Source organism: Sus scrofa, chromosome 15, assembly GCF_000003025.6.
Source record: "Sus scrofa isolate TJ Tabasco breed Duroc chromosome 15, Sscrofa11.1, whole genome shotgun sequence".
Classification (NCBI taxonomy): domain Eukaryota; kingdom Metazoa; phylum Chordata; class Mammalia; order Artiodactyla; family Suidae; genus Sus; species Sus scrofa.
The window spans coordinates 84,385,364-84,404,022 of record NC_010457.5 but is presented as its reverse complement, the minus strand read 5'-3'; the positions used below and the strand labels follow the sequence as shown (position 1 = coordinate 84,404,022).

General features: G+C 36.6%; 1 protein-coding gene across 1 annotated transcript in view; it reads left to right on the top strand.

Annotated features, from left to right (window-relative positions):
- TTN (titin) overlaps positions 1-18,659 on the top strand; it is a 274,368-nt gene that overhangs the window by 97,298 nt on the left and 158,411 nt on the right. The window contains 24 exon segments of the mRNA XM_021075901.1: positions 257-544; positions 939-1,226; positions 1,642-1,932; positions 3,652-3,939; positions 4,505-4,597; positions 4,719-5,004; positions 5,795-5,978; positions 6,447-6,536; positions 6,630-6,897; positions 6,997-7,257; positions 9,275-9,484; positions 9,677-9,754; positions 9,857-9,883; positions 10,311-10,370; positions 10,675-10,758; positions 11,611-11,685; positions 12,673-12,720; positions 14,463-14,867; positions 15,334-15,396; positions 15,763-15,840; positions 16,002-16,079; positions 16,663-16,752; positions 16,988-17,068; positions 18,558-18,641. Of these exon segments, the coding sequence (XP_020931560.1) occupies positions 257-544; positions 939-1,226; positions 1,642-1,932; positions 3,652-3,939; positions 4,505-4,597; positions 4,719-5,004; positions 5,795-5,978; positions 6,447-6,536; positions 6,630-6,897; positions 6,997-7,257; positions 9,275-9,484; positions 9,677-9,754; positions 9,857-9,883; positions 10,311-10,370; positions 10,675-10,758; positions 11,611-11,685; positions 12,673-12,720; positions 14,463-14,867; positions 15,334-15,396; positions 15,763-15,840; positions 16,002-16,079; positions 16,663-16,752; positions 16,988-17,068; positions 18,558-18,641 (3,798 nt within the window).

Below are 18,659 nucleotides of genomic sequence, written 5' to 3'. Positions count from 1 at the left end.
ACTTAAGCCAGTCAGTAGGAACTCCTATTGGCTTATGTATTTTTACACCTACCATGCATGAGGGTGGCCTCAGAGTGAAACTTTTACTCCAAAAACTTACATGCTCTTCTTCATGTCCATGTTAACTGAAGAGATCTCAATACCTCCTGATATTTTTATAGAAATCTCATTATCACTATAACAATAATTGTGAGAAGAATATTCAGTACATTCAAAATGTCCAGAAGTATTCATTTCTTTAATTCTGTCCCTACAGAGCAAAAACTTCCACCATCATTTTCACGACAACTGAGAGATGTTCAAGAAACAGTCGGGCTGCCAGTTGTTTTTGAATGTGCCGTCAGTGGATCAGAACCTATATCGGTGTCTTGGTTTAAAGATGGCAGGCCCTTGAAAGATGGCCCCAACATCCAGACATCATTTTTAGATAACGTAGCCACTCTCAATATTTTTCAAACAGATCGGAGTTTTGCAGGCCAGTATTCCTGCACAGCTACAAATCCTATAGGTTCCGCTTCTTCCAGCGCCAGACTCATTCTCACAGGTGTGTGGATACTTAAACTGGTAGTTCTGTAATCAAAAATTTTATAATCAGGAGTTCCTGTTGTGGCTTAGTGGATTAAGAACCTGAATAGTATCCATGAGGATGCAGGTTCAATCCCTGGCCATGCTCAGTGGGTTAGGTAGGGATCCAGTGCTGCCATAAGCTGTAGCATAGGTCACAGATGCAGCCTGGATCCAGAGTTACCGTGGCTGTGGTGTAGGCCAGCAGCTGCAGCTCCAACTGACCCCTAGCCTAGGAATTTCCATATACCACAGGTACAGCCCTAAAAAAGAAAAAAAAAATTACAAATTTGAAGTTAGAGGATGATGATTTGTGTGAACTGGGATGGTCCAGGTATGGAGCCTGAAACCCTGTCTCTGTGCTCACCTCTTAGAGGGGAGGAACCCGCCTTTCTTTGACATCCCTCTTGCCCCTGTGGATGCTGTGGTGGGAGAGAGTGCGGACTTTGAGTGCCACGTTACTGGGACACAACCGATAAAGGTCGCCTGGGCCAAAGACAACAGAGAGATCCGAAGTGGTGGAAACTACCAGATTAGTTATCTGGAAAACAGTGCCCACCTGACAATCCTGAAAGTAGACAAAGGCGACACTGGACAGTATACCTGCTATGCTGTCAATGAAGTGGGCAAGGACTCCTGCACGGCTCAGCTCAATATAAAAGGTATCTTTGTATATCAGATCGTAAGTATGCAGTTTTTAGTAGGACAGATGAAATTTAGGACATTTTTAAGCAAATGACATAAAAATGTTTCAAAGGAAGTTTCTATAAGGAAAAAGTGATCTTTAAAAATCTGTGTTTCTCAAAACTTTTATTTATCCTTCACAACTCTAAGGTCACCCCCTCCTTTTTTTATTTTTTATTTAAACAAATATCTCATTCTGTAAATGGCCATCAGAGAACAGTTCAGAATAAGCTTGTTGAAGAAGGCCAGAATGTTGAGGAATATACACTGAGATAGTGTATTTGCTTGGGCAGCATTGACTTTGATTAACAGAGGACTTCTCTTTCCTGAAATGTCTCATGTTAATAACCTGCTTCTGGATTCCACTTCACATACCCTTGAACTTTCTTACAGAGCGGCTAATCCCACCAAGTTTCACTAAAAAACTCTCGGAGACAGTAGAAGAAACAGAAGGGAATTCCTTCAGACTTGAGGGCCGAGTTGCTGGTTCCCAGCCCATCAGTGTTGCTTGGTACAAAAATAATGTAGAGATCCATCCAACGGCCAATTGTGAAATCACATTCAAGAACAATGCACTTCTGCTGCAAGTCAAGAAGGCAAGCATGGGCGATGCTGGTTTGTACACGTGCAAAGTGTCGAATGACGCAGGCTCTGCTCTGTGTACGTCTTCAATCGTCATCAAAGGTAGGTCACCTTCATAGCCCCTGGCATGTTGTGTTTTACTTTACTGCCTATTAGACAGCCATGTGTGCTTCTCAACCAAATAAGTTATACCAGCTATAAATACATTTTAATTGCCCAGGCACAGTCCCACACATTTAGTGAAAATATATATTATTTGTAATTTAATTACATGGCCCAGCAAAGTAACTGTCATATAATAAATGGACTATATCTTAGCTTGTAAATCACATCCCAAAATTCTCTCTGCTAGAATTCTAAGTCTACTTTGAAATTCATGCATAAGTGACATATAAATTTTTATGAAGTACATTTGTTTTGAATTTTTAAAAATTTTCATCAATGAATATTGCATTAGCTTTGCTTCTTAGGAGTTCTATCACATTTTGAAACATTCTCTCTTCTAAGGATATTTCTAAAGGATTATTGTCTGACATGTATCGCCCAAGGATTTTAGTCTGTGAATGAATATTAATCTCATCCAAAAGAGTGAAATTTGCTCAAAAAGAAAAAAAAAAGAAGGGTGGAAAGATGTTGCATATCATTATGAATAAATATACAGACAGAGCTTGAGGCAAAGAAATAGACTGTATTGTTTAAGGAGATGTTCTCAATCTAATCCTCTAACCATAATGGCTTCATCCAGATAATTATGATGCAGTTCATCAGAATCACTTTACAGACTAACCTCCTTGAATGGCTGGGAATTAATTAATTACCAGCTCTGATGATCTAGCTGGCCATTTCAGGGTGCACAGACAATAGGTTAATATCATTAATAGATTAATGTTACTAATAAGATAATAACATCGAGTTAACTTATAATTCAAATCTCATCACTCATTTCATGGGACTTAAATGAATTTAGTTTTAAACACATTTAAAATGAAAATTGCGTGCTTAGCCATGGCTTATATTCATGATTTGTGTTTATAATGGTTTCGCCATTGAGTACATACTTCCCATAGAATTCTGATACATTTTATATGGAGAATTTTTAAAAGAGTAGACATTAGGCGTTTTAATCTTTACAATCATGAATATTGCTTTATTCTTTTTATATGTAGGTCTCAAGACCATTCAATAAAATCATTACATAACACCAAACTATACATGGCCTTCCTATCTTTCATATTAACTATATCTTCTTCATTGGTTTAAACTTGAACACTGAGGTTCACCTCCTAATTCCTTTGGGCAAAGATTGGGCTTTAAATGCTACCATAGCTGCATTTAATAGCTAAAGATGAATATCAGGGAAAATCACATGTCAAGTTGTGGGCTTATGGACTACTCAAATGCTGGCTTTCCTTCCCAGAGGGTAACAAGCATTGCATAGCATGAGCCAAATTCTCAATAGGCTCTTAGTTTTTAGGCTTTGGTGAAAATACAGCTGCACACAGGTTTGAGAGAATCAATAGTGTGCTATATGACATCAGAGTTGATAGTAACTGCCAGTGCAATGTTTGTAGTACTTAATCAGGGCACAGATGCTTGGGTAATTCATGGGCACCCTGGCATCTGTTCATTGCTTGTTTTTAAACTTTTTCTGTTTTTAAAATCCAACACATGTAACTATTGCTTTCAGAGAGAAAGGCATGTGTTTCAGTTCTACTCTAGCAACCAGTGCTACCTGTTAGAGGCAACACTTGTTTCTTTTCCAGAAGTTAACTCTTTTCTGTTTTTATGTTCCTCATGAAAATATCTTTTTTTAAATTCTAGAACCTAAGAAGCCCCCTGTGTTTGATCAGCATCTGACTCCAGTAACAGTGAGTGAAGGAGAATTCCTGCAGCTCAGCTGCCACGTCCGGGGATCAGAACCCATCAGGATCCAGTGGTTGAAGGCTGGCAGGGAAATAAAGCCCTCAGACAGATGCAGCTTCAGCTTTGCTAATGGGACCGCTGTGCTGGAATTCAAGGATGTAACTAAAGCAGATGCGGGAGATTATGTGTGTAAAGCTTCAAATGTGGCTGGAAGTGACACTTCCAAATCAAAAGTGACCATTAAAGGTACAGGCACCTCAAAACAGTTATTTGCATTAAGCCAACTTCTTTATTTGCTTATTATAATTTAAATGAGAATGGAATTAAACTTTTAGAAATATCAGTTATTGCTCATTTGCAATTTGTAGCCTCCTTATTATAATTGAAATATGAGGTGAGTGGCGATAATTTCCATACAAATTTTCTCAAAGTACCCCAAGTCCACCATCCCATTTCTTGACCTTCTTTTCACCATCTCCAAAAGGATGTGACGAAGTGAAGTTCCAAAAATGATCCTGTAGTAATGTGACATAAGGTAGCCTGATGCCATATCCCTAAAGGAAATCTATACAATAAAGCCAAGTCTAGAAATTTAAATTTGGTGCTACTAATGTGATTGTAGTGCAATCTGCAGGTTATAGCTACAACTAGTTATAAATATCTATGAAGCTGCTTTATTTTCTGTAATTTACTCTCATATGAAGTGTATGATATTTATGATTCCGCCAGACTCCTAAAGCTTATTTTTCAAAGTTATTTATTACAGTCTTAAGGTAATTGTAATAACAAAATATGTAAATGTGTTTTTTAGACAAACCAGCTGCCATCCCAGCAGCTAAGAAAGCAGCAGTAGATGGAAAGCTCTTCTTCGTATCAGAACCTCAGAGTATCAGAGTTGTAGAAAGTAAGTAGTTCATGAAAAGTGCATCTTCATCTATCTTATATGTCTTACCACTGATTTAATCTTAGGAAAACTGATTTTGGAAAATTAAATTTTCTACTGATTTGTTTTCATTATTCCTTAGAAACCACTGCAACCTTCATTGCAAAAGTTGGAGGTGACCCAATTCCAAATGTCAAATGGACAAAGGGGAAGTGGAGACAGCTGAACCAAGGAGGTCGAATTTTTATCCACCAGAAAGGCGATGAAGCAAAACTGGAGATTAGAGACACCACAAAAACCGATTCTGGATTATACCGATGTGTCGCGTTTAATAAACATGGTGAAATTGAAAGTAATGTTAACCTACAGGTGGATGAAAGGAAGAAACAAGAGAAAATTGAAGGAGACCTTAGGGCAATGCTGAAAAAGTAAGTTCAATGAAGCAGCACGCATGCAGTGATGTCCTCTCCGGAATCATGGACCATCTCCTTCCAAGGTTCTGATTTTGAAAGAAATAAGCATATAGGCATTTGAACAGAAACAGATAAGCAAATGCATAACATCTGGGGGGAAGTTAGCAGTGCATTAACATCAATTTCTAAGTAACCATGAGAAAGTTTTAAGACAGAGGTGAATTTTTATTACAATTTTGAACAAAGGAAATGGCCCATGGAGAAACCCGTGTATGTCTAAGCATGAAATTTCTGTTACTATGTGTAATTTCTCTTGCTGTGAATGGCTGGCTTTCTAGATCTACTGTATTTTAAACATTTTCCATAAATACTAATAATTTCAGTACCAATTATGTTTCAACATCATTATTAATTAATCAACAGTTAATTTCTACACTTATTTCCCATGATATATATGTATTCTTTATTAATGCTTTCCATTGCTCTTATTATTTTTCCTTATAATTCTGATTAGCCTCTTTTGTTGTAAAGTTTACAAAAATATTTGTTATTCTTTCTGTTTTTAAACTCTTTGATCAATTGTCTATATTTTGTGACAATGATCCAATCTTAATCCAGTCCCTCTCCAAACCCATTGTTTGTTTGTTTCACAGTCAACATGGTAAAACTAATAGTTCTTGAATAAAGGACACAGAACTATTCCTTTGTGAAAACATGTAACTACATTTATAATCTTTGAATGATGATACATAATTCAAAATAAGTCGAAGACAGGTGATTCATGTTTATTTCTTATTTCATATAGGACTCCAGTCTTAAAGAAAGGAGCTGGGGAAGAAGAGGAAATTGATATCATGGAACTTCTCAAAAATGTTGATCCAAAAGAATATGAAAAATATGCCCGCATGTACGGAATCACCGACTTCCGAGGTCTTCTTCAGGCATTTGAAATGCTAAAGCAAAGCCAAGAAGAAGAGACTCATAGATTGGTATGAGCTTTTGTATATAGTATCGTCTTTAAAAACTCACATTTGAAACATTTAATGTATGTCTGTTGAAATCCCAGAACCTTATAGTTGTATAAGATCAGTAATATAACCCAAGCAGGGAGTTCCTGTCATGGCTCAGGGGTTAGTGAATCCGACTAGGAACCATGAGGTTGCAGGTTTGATCCCTGGCCTCGCTCAGTGGGTTAAGGATCCGGCGTTGCCATGAGCTGTGGTGTAGGTCGCAGATGTGGCTCGGATCCAGCATTGCTGTGGCTGTGGTGTAGGCCAGCAGCTACAGCTCTGATTAGACCCCTAGCCTGGGAACATCCATATGCCACAGGTGCGGCCCTAGAAAAGACAGAAAAAAAAAAAAAAACAAGCAGCATCAAGAATGCAAGCTGAATATAATCATGTATCCTCTAATTCAAATTTTACTTTATCTGTAATGTTTTTGCTTTTTCTTCTCAGGAAATTGAGGAAATAGAGAAGTCAGAGAAGGAAGAAAAGGAATTTGAGGAACTTGTATCATTTATTCAGCAAAGGCTATCACAGACAGAGGTGAAATGAATTATACTGATCACAAAATGAACAATTTATTGTTGGGAATTACTAGGGAAGGAGTAACTAATGCATTTTACTTTATTCTCCTAGCCTGTCACTCTGATCAAGGACATTGAAAATCAGACAGTTTTAAAAGATGATGATGCAGTGTTTGAAATAGACATTAAGATTAATTATCCAGAAATCAAGCTTTCATGGTACAAAGGAACTGAAAAACTGGAACCCAGTGATAAATTTGAAATAAGCATTGATGGTGATCGACATACACTCAGAGTCAAAAACTGCCAACTTAAAGATCAGGGCAATTACAGATTGGTGTGTGGTCCACACATTGCTAGTGCTAAACTAACTGTAATTGGTAAGTAAAAGCATTTTTTTAAAAAAAAACTTGTGAGATTAATTTACTATTGAACAAAATGTGATATTGAACAAAATGTGTATTGTGTCACACCCACAGAGCCTGCTTGGGAACGGCATCTTCAAGATGTTACTTTGAAAGAAGGTCAGACTTGCACCATGACCTGCCAGTTTTCTGTGCCAAATGTCAAGTCCGAATGGTTCAGAAATGGCAGAATCCTTAAACCCCAAGGTAGATATAAAACAGAAGTGGAACACAAAGTCCACAAGCTGACCATTGCAGATGTTCGAGCAGAGGACCAGGGTCGGTACACCTGCAAATACGAAGACCTTGAAACCTCAGCAGACCTCAGAATTGAAGGTGGGTGAGAGACTATGGTTGGAGTTTTTACAGCATTGGTCAAAGGCAAATGTAGTGTAGGACCCCTGCAACCTTGCAACCCTGCCATCAGATGTATCTTCCAGTGTGTTTTCATTTCGCAACACATGCATGCATAGCATTCACTCACATCTCAAAATCCATGCAAAATCAAAAGGGAAGCATTCATGTAAGTGCTGATTCTTTTGCACAGTTCTTTTTGACCAGAAGATTGATTTCAATCTAAACAAAGATATGACTTTATAACAGTTGTTTCTGCTAAATTTCATAATTCTGCTAAATTCAGTGATTATTTTACAATTCTACTAAATTCCACAATTCTCACATCTATGATTTTAAATGTTAGAAATAAATCTTGGAAAGGAATAGATTTCATGGCTATATGTCTAGAGGTCTTGGCTATGAGTTTACATTTTGTTTACAGGAATCAAATTGACTCTATTTGAAATTTTAGAGATGAGATTAACAACATATATGATGTATGATTAGCAGCAACTTTTCAGAAATAAATATTTCATGTGAAGACCATATCCCAACCTTCTGAATCTCTGAAATGAACTAGAATCTCAGGGTTTGGAAGCAAAAATACCCATTTCCTAATCCATTGTTTATATACACTGTCTGAAGACACCCTTAGACTGCATTCAGCTGTATTTGGCTCTAATGAGGGCCTCTACTTCCAGGCGTTGGTGTCCATTTATAGTTGTTGAAGTGACAGCTATATCACTTCTTATTTGCATAAGCATTTGCTCTACAGTTGATATCAAAGCATAGTTATATTTTAAAGTTCAAAAATTTTATTTTTTTAAGTTTTATTGAAGTATAGTTGATTTACAATGGTTGTGATCATTTCTGCTATGCAACAGAGTGACTCAGTTATACATGTACACCCATCTATTCTTTTTCAGAGTCTTCTCTCACATAGATTATCAGAGAATATTGACTAGCGTTCCCTGTGCTATACAGCAGGTCCCCATTAGCCAATCATTCCATATACCTCAGTGTGCATAGGCCAGTCCCATATCCCCAGTCTATCCCACCCCCCAACTTGTCCCCTTTGGTAATCATAAATTTGTTTTCAAAGTCTATGAGTCCGTTCTGTAAATAAGTTCATTTTATCCTTTTTTATATTCTGCATATAAGTGATATGATATTACTTCTTCTATAATTCACTTATAAGTATAAAGTTTAAAATTTTTGAATAGTTTTCCATTTAAAGGGTCTGATTGAAACCACTTATCACTTTAATATAATTGCGTATTTTTTATGATTCCTCAAAAAAAAAGCTCCCAAAAGTATATATGACATCTAATGTGTCCATGATGCTGTTATACATTGAACTCTAGGCTTCCAGATAAAATTTTGCAGAAGGACCTCCACTCCAGCCCATTCTCCTACTAAATGCCCTGCCACTCCCAGTGGGTGGACTCCATCACATCTGCCCATGTGCTTGCAAAGCAGGTTTCAGCACTCTTAAAAATGAATCCTATGAAATTTAGAAGTGAAATTTCCTGAAGAGTTTGAAATTATTTCATAGGGAAAGTTATACAGGTCAAATAATAAACAATTCAAGATCCTAAATAGCAGAATTATTTTACAGAGGAAAGAGAATTTCAAGGGGGAATAAAGTATCACAGTAAAATTAAGTTTATGTTCCCTCTATTTTAAACACCCCATTTCACTCACATTTTTAGAGCTTAAACTTAACTTTTAGGTTATAAGCATCCTTGACTATGGCCTCCATGTAAATATTTTAAGGGCTTTCAGGGATTTCTTTAAACTTTCCTGAATTGATTCTTCAAGAATACACTTAAGGATTGGGATACTTTTTTTATTCCTGGTACAAAGACGTACACTTTCTTCTTGTTTTATGTTTTCAGCCTTTGTCTGCCATTTTCCAATCAAATAAAAAGAGACTTGAAACACCTGAGGGGAAAGCACAGTGAAAGAAGTTCCTCCCCATGCAATCTAAATTCGAACTTTTTTTGTACTTAAACAGCTGAACCAATTCAGTTTACAAGGCGCATCCAGAATATTGTGGTGAGTGAGCACCAATCCGCCACCTTCGAGTGTGAGGTGTCCTTCGATGATGCCATTGTAACGTGGTACAAAGGACCAACAGAGCTGACTGAGAGCCAGAAATACAACTTCAGGAATGACGGTCGCTGTCATTACATGACCATCCACAATGTGACCCCAGATGACGAAGGTACTTCATTGACAGTATCCCTGGAACTGGATATAATTTAAACTTTATTCTATGTATTTCTACTCTGTGCTTACACTCTGTAATTCTATCTAGGTTACTTTTTTAGGAAAGAGAAATATAAATAAATACTATACTTAAAGTAGTATTATTTATAAACATAAAAGCAAACATTTTATGATTCTTTTCCCTTAGGTGTCTATTCAGTAATTGCTCGATTAGAGCCAAGAGGTGAAGCAAGAAGCACAGCAGAGCTGTACCTAACAACTAAAGGTCAGAAAACAGCCCATTCAAATCACATTGCAATCTTGGAAACCAAGTAGCCTGACAAGACAATTCTAAAGTTTAAAAAATATCATTTTGTTTCTTTTGCAGAAATCAAACTTGAGATGAAGCCTCCTGGTAAGTTTAAAAAAAAAAAATCAATCCTTTCTTACAGTACATTCAGTGCAATTTTGTAAATGATAGAAGCCAAACCAACATATCTAAAAATATTATTTCTTTTTTCCAGTAAAATATTATTTAGTAAAACTATTTTCAGGAAAATAATACAAATATTAGGCTTTGTGAGTTTGGGAAATTAGAGGTTATGAGGTCACTTTCAGCAGATATCTAGATCAAGCCAAACGAGGTGGCCATAGAACAAAACAAATTTTCACAGGAAATAAATTTGCATGTGTGGCTGCCTACAAAAGAATCTTAGTATCTGTGTGTCTATGCATTAGATTCCACTGTTGGAAATGCCTGCCAATCAAACACATCTTAGCTGTCTAATAAACACCTGTTTTCAGTTTCTCTGTACTTACCATTATTAAATGTCCCTTTTCAGATATTCCCGACTCCAGAGTCCCAATCCCAACCATGCCTATCAGAGCAGTACCACCAGAAGGTAAGACTCAGCACCATAACCCTGAGACAGAAACAGCAGTATTCCCACTAGGAAGTTACTAGACTAGACTGTAGCATGGAGCACGAACAAATCCTGCCATGTCTTCTTCTTCGCTGTGTAATTAAAAATTGAGGCAAAAGAGTAGTTATGATTATAAATAGAGGTTATTTTTATTTGTGCTGATCAATGAATTGGTACTATAGCACTTTTGAAGTACTGAAAGAAATGCATGAGATTTTCATTGTATTTCAAACAAAGTAAGGAACCAAACCATATTACTTATGACAGCCTTTATTTTCTTCAGAAATTCCTCCTACGGCTATTCCTCCCATCCCTCTGTTGCTACCATCACCTGAAGAAAAGAAACCACCAGCAAAACGTGTCGAAGGTATTATATGTTGTCTACCTAGATATCAAAATATAGAATTTAGCTACTGCAGACCTGGCAATTGTTGTTTAAATGAAACACGTTTGCCTCTAGTGGATAATAGGTTGAATTGCTTTTCAAGATGTAAATTATTTGCTGTGTTAACTAAGGATGTAAAACGTGTGCCTAACAAGTCTGAAAATCATCAGAAAAACCAAATGTGATGCTTAATATTAAAATAATTTATTTTAAAAGAATCACTGAGCATTAAATGGCAAACTGATTTCATATTTCATTTCACATTTCATATTTTCCTAAATACTACATATAACAATAAAATAATTGAATCAAATGCCAGTGAAGCTTATAAAAATAAAACATACTAGCAGATAGTCAAGTTGAAAGTTAGTTTGTGTTTTTTCTCAAAACATTATTAACTACTCTTTAAAATTCACTGTTTTGTTATAAAAATATGATTTAGAATATCTTTGATATATTTGATTTTTCTTAAGCAAAGGAAAGAGCTGATAAACTTGAGTGTGCCAGGGAATTATCCCTCTCAAATATTTCGGTAGATAAATTGTACTAGTTGTGCCCCTAAACTGCTCAACTAATCAGTCAGCAGGCCTGGCCTCACTCAGTGGGTTAAGGATCCGGTGTTGCCATGAGCTGTGGTGTAGGTCACAGATGCAGCTCAGATCCCACGTTGCTGTGGCTGTGGTGTAGGCCGGCGGCTACAGCTCCAGTTGGACCCCTAGCCTCGGAGCCTCCATATGCCTCAGGTGCAGCCCTAAAAAGACACACAAAAAATTTAATAAACCTCTCAGTTTCCTGAGAACACTAAAATTTACATCTGATATCTCATTTTTTTAGTGACTAAAAAGGCTGTGAAGAAAGATGCTAAAAAAGTTGTTGCAAAGCCCAAAGAAGAGGCACCGCCACCTGAAGGTATAATTAATCAAAATTCAGTCTTACTGCTTTTCTCTTGGTTAAAAATTTTGAATCCCAAACAGTGAGGAGGGTAGTGGAAGATTGAGTATGAATTCTCGAAAGGGTATCTCTTCCTTCACTCACACTTACCCTCTTCTTTGACTTAGTCTTCACTCTCTCTCAACTTTTTTTTCCTCCCCTATCCTCCTGTGTCCATGTCTGCCCATGGCACACAATGGCCACACCAGAGAGTTCTTATTATCTCTAGATAGCGATTTAAATAAAAGACTGTGCTCTTGTCCAGCAGCTGGTCTTGGATCAAGTCATACCAATAGAAGGTCAAGGGCTGATGTTAATTCCAAGTAGCTGCTCCAGCCCAACTCAGCATCCTTCCTGGTTCACCTGCACTAACTGTTGGTACTTGCAGGGAAAAAAATACTTTTTCCAAGGGGATCCATTTAATTAATTTTTATTATATCCTGGAAAGTTTTTAGGAAGAAGATTGGATAACTAAATTTAAGCACATGGTTTTATCCATCTGGCTAAAATTAGAGTACAGCAACCTTCTAAAAGAAGGAGAATCTGGGAGCACAGGGCACCATTCACTAAGACTTTTTTCTAAGTGGTCATTTATAAAAAGTTACAGAATAAGAAGAAGCTCAAAAAACCATGGATATTCCCTGAACTTTACCATTCGACATGGAAAAAAATTAAACATGCTTTTTTTTAGCATTTCACATATTGAATGTTTTCTTCATGTTTCATGTTAATTTAAATTGTTTTAAATGAGCCTAAATGAAAATAAAATTTCAGCCTCTGCTTTTTCATTAATTATGGCATTGCATAGCATTTCTCGTGAGCTGAATTTGGACATTATAAAACATTTGATATATGACTAATAGTCATAGATTATACAAATGACTAACAAGGGTGTACAGGATTAGTAAGCATTAGAAAGTGCATAATCTAAAAATAAACATGTGTTTTATGTTTTTAAACTACCAGAGGTTGCCAAGAAGCCCCTACGTCCTACCGCCTTAATTCCAGCAGAAGGTAAATGAAATTATTAAATATTTTGTTCTATTTATTTCTGAGATTTGCGTCTCTGCATTGTATCTTTATTTTTATGTGTTAGACTTCCAACTTATTTGTAAAGTTGTAGAGCGTCCTCCAATACATTAAAAAGTAGCATTAGAAATTGGAGTCCCCCCTGTGGCTCAGTGGGTTAAGAACCCAACATAGTGTCCTTGAGGATGTGGGTTCAGTCCCTGGCCTCTATCAGTGGGTTAAGGATCCATCACTGCCGCAAGCCGTGGGGTAGGTCTTGAGTGCATCTTATGCCATGGCATAAGCTGGCAGCCTGCTGCAGCTTCGATTTGACCCTAGCCTGGGAACTTCCATATGCTGCAGGTTTGGCCGTAAAAAGAAAAAAAGAAGTAGTAGAAGAAAGAAAGAAATGATGGCTAGTTTATTTCATTCCAATCCCAAGAAAGAAAACCTAGGCAGATGTTCATGTAGCCTCAGTGCATTGAACACAGGGAAAGACGTGGTGAGGGCTAGAAAGGGAGGGGTCATCCCTTATTGTTTCAGCTGTAGCTAAGCCAGATGTTAAGGATCATAGAAATAATATTAGCCTTAATTTTTTTAAGTTGTTACATAAAAGCAACTAATTGACTTGGTTACATAATTTTAAATATTACCTTTATTAAATAAACTAAAGAGCCATATTCAATAGTCTAAAGTATAGCTTTAGCCATTAAAAGGAAAGAAATAACAGCATTTGCAGCAACATGGATGACATAGAAATTATCCTGCTAAGTGAAGTTAGTCAGACAATGAGACACCATCATCAAATGCTATCACTCACATGTGGAATCTATAAAAAGGACACAGTGAACTTCTTTGCAGAACAGATACTGACTCAGAGACTTTGAAAAACTTATGGTTTCCAAATGAGACAGGTTGGGGGGGAGGCACTGAGGGTTTGGGTTGGAAATGCTATAAAATTTGGTTGTGATGATCATTGTACAACTATAAATGTAATAAAATTCACTGAGTAATAAAATTTTTTTAAAAGTAATATAAATAAAATATACTTTAAAATTAGAACTGTTTTAGGAGTTCCTATTGTGGCTTAGTGGGCTACAAACCCAACTAGTATCCATGAGGACGTAGGTTCAATCCCTGGCCTCACTCAGTGGGTTAAGGATCCGGTGTTGCCACAAGCTCTAGAGTAGATTGCAAATGCAGCTCAGATCTGGCATTGCTGTGGCTGTGGTGCAGGCCAGCAGCTGCAGCTCCAATTCAACCCCTAGCGTAGGAACTTCCATGTACCACACATGCAGCCTGAAAAAAGCAAATAAATAAATAAATAAATAAAATTAGAAGTGTTTTTGAAAGAATAGATGGGGATTTAAATAGAGGTTAGCTGCAGAAATATTAAATACAAATTCCATAAAATGATCAAACATTAATATACTCTATGGGAAAAAATAAGGGTTTTGCAAACTAGAACTCCCATAAAACAATGGAATATGTGTCCATTTGATAACATTTACTGAATACCATTTTTTTTAACACTGGAAAAATCCTCAAGAGTAGATGGTCCCTTAACCCTCCTGATTGTGTTCTATACTCAACAAAAATTTAAAACAAAGAAAATGTAAATAATCAATAGAATGCTAAGATCTGAGATCCTGATATTGCTTGATTACTCTGACTTTCATTTAGTGAAGTAATTGTACAGATATAAGTAATATGCTAACATTATCTTTTTCAATTTATTTATTTTTTAGCTCCTGAAATTATTGATATATCCTCCAAGGCTGAAGAAGTGAAAATAACGACCATCACCAGAAAGAAAGAAGTTCAGAAAGAAAAAGAAGCTGTGTATGAGAAAAAGCAAGCAGTCTATGAGGAGAAGAAAGTTTTCATAGAATCTTTGGAAGAACCTTATGATGAATTAGAGGTGGAACCATACACAGAGCCATATGAGGAACCTTATTATGAGGAGCCAGAGGAAGACTATGAAGAGGCCCAAGTAGAAGCTAGACGAGAAGTTCATGAGGAATGGGAAGAAGATTTTGAAGAAGGGCAAGAGTACTATGAAAGGGAAGAAGGTTATGAGGAAGGGGAGGAAGAGTGGGAAGAGACGTACGGGGAAAAAGAAGTCATCCAAATTCAAAAGGAGGTTTACGAAGGTATGTGTTTGTTGATTTTTTTTCTCTTTTCCTCATTTTTTATATTTTCAAGGTTATTAACATTAGTTGCAAGGGATATGGAATAGATGAAATGATCATTTCCATTTTTTAAAGTTACAAATCTTTAGAAGAGTCATTTTCTTCAAAGTTACTGTCATGCTTTGACATTGTTGAATCACTTAGTCCTATTATTACTCTTTGACAAGTTCAATCACTTAGTCCCATTATTACTAAGACTGAATTCCAAGTGCTCTCTTCTAATGCAGAAGTTCAAGTTTTACTTTCTTGCCTTCCTGCATCTCTGCTTGATCCTACTTCTACATCCAGTAGAAGTCCTGTTAGCAATAAAGATCCTAAATACAATAATTTACACAGTTGTATGTTATTCTTATATCATTTGCCAACTGACACAATATCTTAGAACTTAGCTATTCAAGTACCCCTTCTTATTCTTGTGTTTTTAAAGAACCACGTGAGAAGAAAATTCCAGCAAAAGTTCCTGAAAAGAAAGAAGTACCACCTCCTAAAGGTATGTAATTGAAATTATTTAAATAGATTACATCAACATCATTATCATGGCTTGTTGGGCAAAGATGAATGAATCACCAGTTCAATCCAATAGGCACAACTTCTTCTCAAAGCTTTATTGTATCAATGATTTTTTCCTAAGAATATCTACCTAAATCACTTAATACAAACATTTAAAAGGTGATTAAAAGATTATTGTGATAAATATAAAATAAAATATAATCAAAATATTTGAAGTACAGAAACAGTTGTACTTAGTATTAAAGCTCAGTGCAACAAACTTGTCTCTCTTTAAAAAAAAATGAGAGAAAGAGAGACTAGTTTAACAAATTCTAAAAATGCTGCAATTTCTTTAAAATGCTTGCAGTTGTAAAGAAGCCTGTAGTTGAAAAAATTGAAAAGACTTCTCGAAGAATGGAAGAAGAAAAAGTCCAAGTCACCAAAGGTATTATTTAAAACATTTCTAGTACCATGTACACAAGTAATCTGTTTCCTGATATTTAGTCACATGTAGTTATTTATATAGTCATCTAAACTAAGATATTTTAAATTTTGTACAAAGCAATATTCTTCACAATACAAATATATTTGTACATATTTTTTAAGTACCTGAAGTTTCAAAGAAGATTGTTCCACAAAAACCTTCTCGGATTCCAGTGCAGGAAGAAGTTATTGAAGTGAAAGGTATACATCTTTGTCTTTCAGCTTCAAGTTTTAAACATTTTTTATGTGTATATATATGTATACATATATTACTGAACAATTCACAAATCTGAAATCAAAATAAAGACATTATATACATTATTTAATATACATTTTATGATGCACATCTATATAATTTGAGTAAATAGTAACTATGTTTTTCGTTTCGCTTCAAAATTACATAATTTTATATAAGGAAGGTTTTGTGTTTAATCAGTAGTCTTCTAACTTTACTATGCAATGCATTCCACTCCATATAATATTCCCCATCCTCTCACTTATGTGAATAAACCCTAATGGATTTGGGAAAGCACTACATCACGTGTGAAGAAGTTGTCTCTATTTGATTCCCATTTAATAGTGTTTGATAAAGGCTGCATGGGTTGTTTGTCCCTATAGAGCGAAACATGATTTGTTTTCTTGTCAATACTGAATTTGTTGTCAAGCTATCATATTAACCCACTCATTCTGTGTCTAAAGATTTAAGTATACTGTGCAACCGTGTATTTGATCTGATGTCTTGTCCTGGAGAAAGAAATACTAATGTGAGATACTCTCTTTAAAGTACCTGCTGTACATACAAAGAAGATGGTTATTTCAGAAGAAAAGATGTTCTTTGCTTCTCACACAGAGGAGGAGGAGGTGTCAGTCACAGGTATAAGGAAAATTTGAATTTGGGGGCTCAAATGAAAGGGCTTCAGATGGATTTTCATCCCTCTTCTTCTTATGTAATTTGTGATTATGTAGACATCTCTGTCTCCTTGTGAATCTCTGTCATCTTTACAGTTCCCATTTGTCTGTTTTAACTTGTTATTTCAGTATTCTTTGTAAATCTACAGTTACTACCCACAGTGTGGCATACCAGTAACTAAAATGTACCTTCTTTAAAGTCCCCGAGGTACAAAGGAAAACTGTTACTGAAGAGAAAATTCAAGTTGCTGTTTCCAAAAAGATTGAGCCTCCACCTAAAGGTATTAGTAATTCATTCTAAGTTTAACATCTTTTAAAAGTTCCATGGTAAATATCTGAATATGTTAATACTTAATAATAGGTTTAGGCATTCCTGTTGTGGCTCAGTGGGCTACAAACCCAGCTACTATCCATGAGGAGGCAGGTTCGATCCCTGGCCTCTCTCCGTGGGTTAAGGATCTGGTGTTGCCATGAGCTGTAGTGTAGGTCATGGATGCGACTCGAATCCTGCGTTGCTGTGGCTGTAGTATAGGCTGGCAGCTGTAGCTCTGATTCAATCCATAGCCTGGCATCTTCCATATGCTGCAGATGTGGCCCTGAAAAGCAAAAAATAATAATAAATAGTAGGTTTAGTCACATAGTCCGCAGACCTATAAACACTATGTGCAAAGGACAGTACAGGGGATGAGAGGACCATGAGGAGGGTACCGGAGGAAGGAATGACAACTCCTGGAGCTTACAATCTAGTGAAATGTCTTTGGAAATGGAAAGACAATATCCTGAAATAAGTTTCTACCATCTCATGGTAGAGCTGATGGTTAAATTTTCAGGAATTTTGCTACCCAGTGTTTAACACTTCCATGATTAAAAGTTAAATAATATAGGAGTTCCCATCATGGAGCAGCAGAAACGAATCTGACTAGGAACCATGAGGTTGCGGGTTCGAACCCTGGCCTCACTCAGTGGGTTAAGGATCCAGCGTTGCTATGAGCTGTGGTGTAGGTCACAGATGCGGCTCGGATCTGGCATTGCTGTGACTGTAGTAAAAGCCGGCAGCTACAGCTCTAATTTTCCCCTAGCATGGGAACCTCCATGTGCCGTGGGTGTGGCCCTAAAAATACAAAAGACAAAAAAAAAAAAAAGTTAAATAATATAAACTTATAATTAAATAAATTATGTTATAAAACTATGGTAATAAATGCTCAAAACTCATTATTTCCTATTTTACTAGTATCCATGTTTCTGAGCATCAATTGCATCTGTATGGGGAAATACTGGATAATTGTGTGCTTCTGAGCAACCCTTCCCAACCCCACAGCAGTGATGTCATGATTGGTACCCAGAAGTCATAACTTGGAAATTGGCAGCAGCTTCAAATTGGGGCCCTCCTCCCCACACAGACCCCCTTGTGCCCCCAGTCAAAGTAGAGGATACAAAATTGTTCAAGATAATCTAACGCAATGGTTCTAAAGCAGCTGCTTTATAAAAGTAAAGTTTCTAAAACTGATATCTGAGGAACAGACACCGGCATATCTGAGGAAGGGGTGCTCCTACCTGTTCTTAGGGAAGTGGCGGTTCCTGCAGTTAAAGTGAACGTCAGTCATGCTTTCTAATTAACCACTGCTTCGTGGCCCTTTGTTTTTGCTTGTAACACGTAATTTTCATGCATTCTATTGGTATAAAACTAGAATGTATACTCTTTAAGTCTTGCCACACCATATGCCTTGTCAAAATGCACAATTTCTCAAAATTGGCCCATTTTTTTTAAAGTCCCAGAGCCACCCAAGAAACCAGTCCCAGAAGAAGTGGTCCCTGTTCCTGTTCCTAAAAAGGTGGAGCCCCCACCAGCCAAAGGTAGAATCATATTTTTGA